The following is a 3,323-nucleotide window of genomic DNA, read 5'->3' on the forward strand; positions in this document are numbered from 1 at the left end:
AAGATCAGTCGAAGAATGTCGATAAAGGAATGATTGGCCAAAATGAAAAGAAGCCATGAAGGCTGAATTAGACTCACTTGCAAAACGTGAAGTCTTTGGACCTGTAGTCCGTACACCTGAAGATGTAAAACCTGTTGGATACCGATGGGTATTTGTGAGAAAACGAAATAAGAAAAATGAAGTTGTGCGCTATAAAGCCCGACTTGTGGCACAAAGTTTTTCACAAAGGCCCGGTATAGATTATGAAGAAACGTATTCCTCTGTAGTGGATGCGATAACATTGCGTTATTTGGTCAGTTTATCTGCATATTATAAATTGCATATGCATTTAATGGATGTGGTAACAGCCTATTTATACGGCTCATTAGATCGGGATATCTATATGAAAGTCCCTGAAGGACTAAAGATATCTAAACCATCCAGTGAATATTCGCAAGGGTTATACTCAGTCAGATTGCAAAGATCTTTATATGGTCTGAAACAATCTGGACGAATGTGGTATAATCGTCTTACTGAGTATCTAGCCAAAAACGGATTCAAGAATGATGATATCTGTCCATGTGTTTTCATAAAGAAAACTGCATCAGGATTCATTATTATTGCTGTGTACGTTGATGAGTTAAATATCATTGGAACTCCTGAAGAGATTTCAACAATGATAAAAACTCTAAAAGAAGAGTTTGAGATAAAAGATCTTGGAAAGACTAAATTTTGTCTCTGCCTGCAGATCGAGCATACAAAAAATGGGATCTTTATTCATCAAACAACATACACAGAAAAGATCTTGAAGAGATTTTATATGGATAAGTCACATCCCTTGAGTACCCCAATGATCGTAAGATCTTTGAATGTGGAAAAGGATCAATTCCATCCTAAAGAAGAAAATGAAGATATCCTTGGTCCTGAAGTACCATATCTTAGTGCCATTGGAGCGCTAATGTATCTTGCTAATAATACACGACCTGATATATCATTCGCGGTGAATTTAAGGGACAATTGATGTCCAACAAATCCGCTCAAGTGACAATATGGCAGATTTATTTACAAAGTCACTCCCAAAATCCTCCTTTGAAAGATTAGTACATGAGATTGGAATGCGCTGATTTCGAGACATTAAATGATGTCAGCAAAAGGGGGAGACTGTACTCTTTTTTCCTTGGTCAGGTTTTTTTCCCATTGGGTTTTTCTTGACAAGGTTTTTAATGAGGCAGTCTCCATCACAAAGGATATTGTACTCTTTTTCCTTCACTAAGGTTTTTCCCACAGGGTTTTCCTTTAGTAAGGTTTTAATGGGGCAATAATTCTAAATGGGCATCCAAGGGAAAGTATTGTAATAAGAAGCTGAGTTGGATGCCCAATAATAAAACAAAAGCAAATGCAATTCTCTCTCTCTTTAATTTTAATACTTCTTTCTATCTTTATATATATACACATTACAACATATAATATTATTATATATATATATATAAATCATTATTGAGCTAATTATATTAATATTAAAGTCTTCTATTTATACATCTTTATTTTATATTTAATATATCTTTTATTTATTTTACAACACCTTTAAACTTTTCTCACTTAAAAATAAACAATTGATCATAGATGAGTACATTTCATACCAAAGTACGTAGACTTCAAATTCCAACCTTTTAATTATTAAAACATCAAGTGATAAGATGCTGGCCGACAATCAATTAGCTAGTTAGAGTAATCGATTAATGCTAGGTTTTTTAACTGGATCTGCGAGTGTGAACACGGAACACTTGTTATTAATTATATTAAGACCGTACAAATTAAAGAAAATTAAAAGAGTGTGTAAAAGTGTGACCCCTTGAGAATTATAAATAGGGATAAGGTATGCAGCTAGGAGAGGCACACCAAAACCGCACAAGTAGAAGAGTTGGTTTTTTTCTGGTTCTTTAATTAATCTGAGAGCGCTAAGTAACTCTTGTTTTCTTTTGAGTTTTTTGATAATGTCAAACACAATCGGAAGCCCTCAATTCCCTGGAATAAAGGAGAAGCCAGGAGAGTCTCATGCAGGAGTTCCACTCGTATCCACTTCCACCCCTCATCCTGCAATTCCACTGCTCCCAGCCAATTGTGCTCCTCCAATAATGCCGCTGAACCCATTCAATGTGCCTAATGATGATTTCATCTCTTGCAACATCAGCCCCTTCCACGACGTTCAAGCAATCAGACATGATGTCGATTCTCTTTTCAATGTTCTGTCTGACATTGTTATTAGCACCTCAACCGACTCTCTTGACTTCCAGGTCCTCATAACTAACTAACTAACTAACTATTATAACATTGTAATGCATTTTAATGTGACTATATTTATATTATTGTTTATTTCTGAATATTATTATTATTTCAGCAAGTGACCATCGATCTTGGGCAACACAAGGTTCCTCAAGTTGCTCTCCAGCCAGCTTACAGCCTTCTCAACGAGATTGCTTGTCAGGTCAACTCATTAATTACCTACTTTTACAATAACTTAGCTCATTTTATGGTGCCAATAAAAATTATTACATATTTAAGGGGATCTCTGGTGGCATGAACTGTGGTGGTTAAAAAGGTTTTTATTAACCTACAAATATTTTGTGACACCTGACACTTTGATCATTGTAAGGAGAAGCATAAAGTATAAAGTATTTGTTCAAAAGCAGTTTTTTGTTCATGTGGGTCATTAATTCATTATTAAATCATGGTCCTGTTTCAATAAATTTTGTTTATTTTTTTAAATTGTATAATTAATTTTTTATTTTATTACTTTATTATTAACTTTTTTTTAGAAGATATTGATAAATAAGAAAAAAAATCCTCTTATCATTTGTTTCCATCGTACTTTACAAACAATAAGTCTTAAGTTAATTTATAAAGATAGATGTAAAAATCAAACCATTTTAGTAGCATTTTTTATAATTAAAATGTAACAATAATGTTAAAAATTTATTTTGTAATTCACTTTTTTTTTTAATTTTAAAAAGTGCAAATTCTGCAACAATTTATGGTTAAATTAAAATTGTAAAATTGATACAGTATTTAAAAGTGCCACGTGTTCCTTTCAGATTGGACATTTATTCTTGACCACCTCAGTCATTGTTTTGTTCTAGCCACTACAGAAGTCATCTATAAAAATGATTGATGATTAAATTTAAGTATCTTTATGTTTATAGTGATCACAGAAGTTATAAAAAATTATTAAAATTAAAATTATATTTTTTTTAATTTGGTGATTTTTTTAGTAATATTTTTAAAAAATATTGTTAAATAATAAAAAACATTATTTTAATTTTAATAATATTTTGTTGAAAATCATA

General features: G+C 31.9%; 1 protein-coding gene across 2 annotated transcripts in view; it reads left to right on the forward strand.

Moving 5' to 3' along the window:
* Window positions 1,947-3,323, forward strand: part of LOC107615796 (protein SIEVE ELEMENT OCCLUSION B-like) — a 28,755-nt gene continuing 27,378 nt past the window's right edge. Inside the window, exons 1-3 of one of the 2 annotated variants that reach the window (XM_021112148.1) lie at window positions 1,947-2,076; window positions 2,110-2,273; window positions 2,378-2,464. In XM_021112148.1, coding sequence (XP_020967807.1) covers window positions 1,974-2,076; window positions 2,110-2,273; window positions 2,378-2,464 — 354 coding nt within the window. In that variant the 5' untranslated portion in view covers window positions 1,947-1,973. Of the gene's footprint in view, window positions 2,274-2,377; window positions 2,465-3,323 lie in introns of both variants that reach the window. The other variant, XM_016317826.2, reaches the window with a different exon arrangement.

The sequence above is a fragment of the Arachis ipaensis genome, chromosome B09, assembly GCF_000816755.2.
Source record: "Arachis ipaensis cultivar K30076 chromosome B09, Araip1.1, whole genome shotgun sequence".
Lineage (NCBI taxonomy): Eukaryota > Viridiplantae > Streptophyta > Magnoliopsida > Fabales > Fabaceae > Arachis > Arachis ipaensis.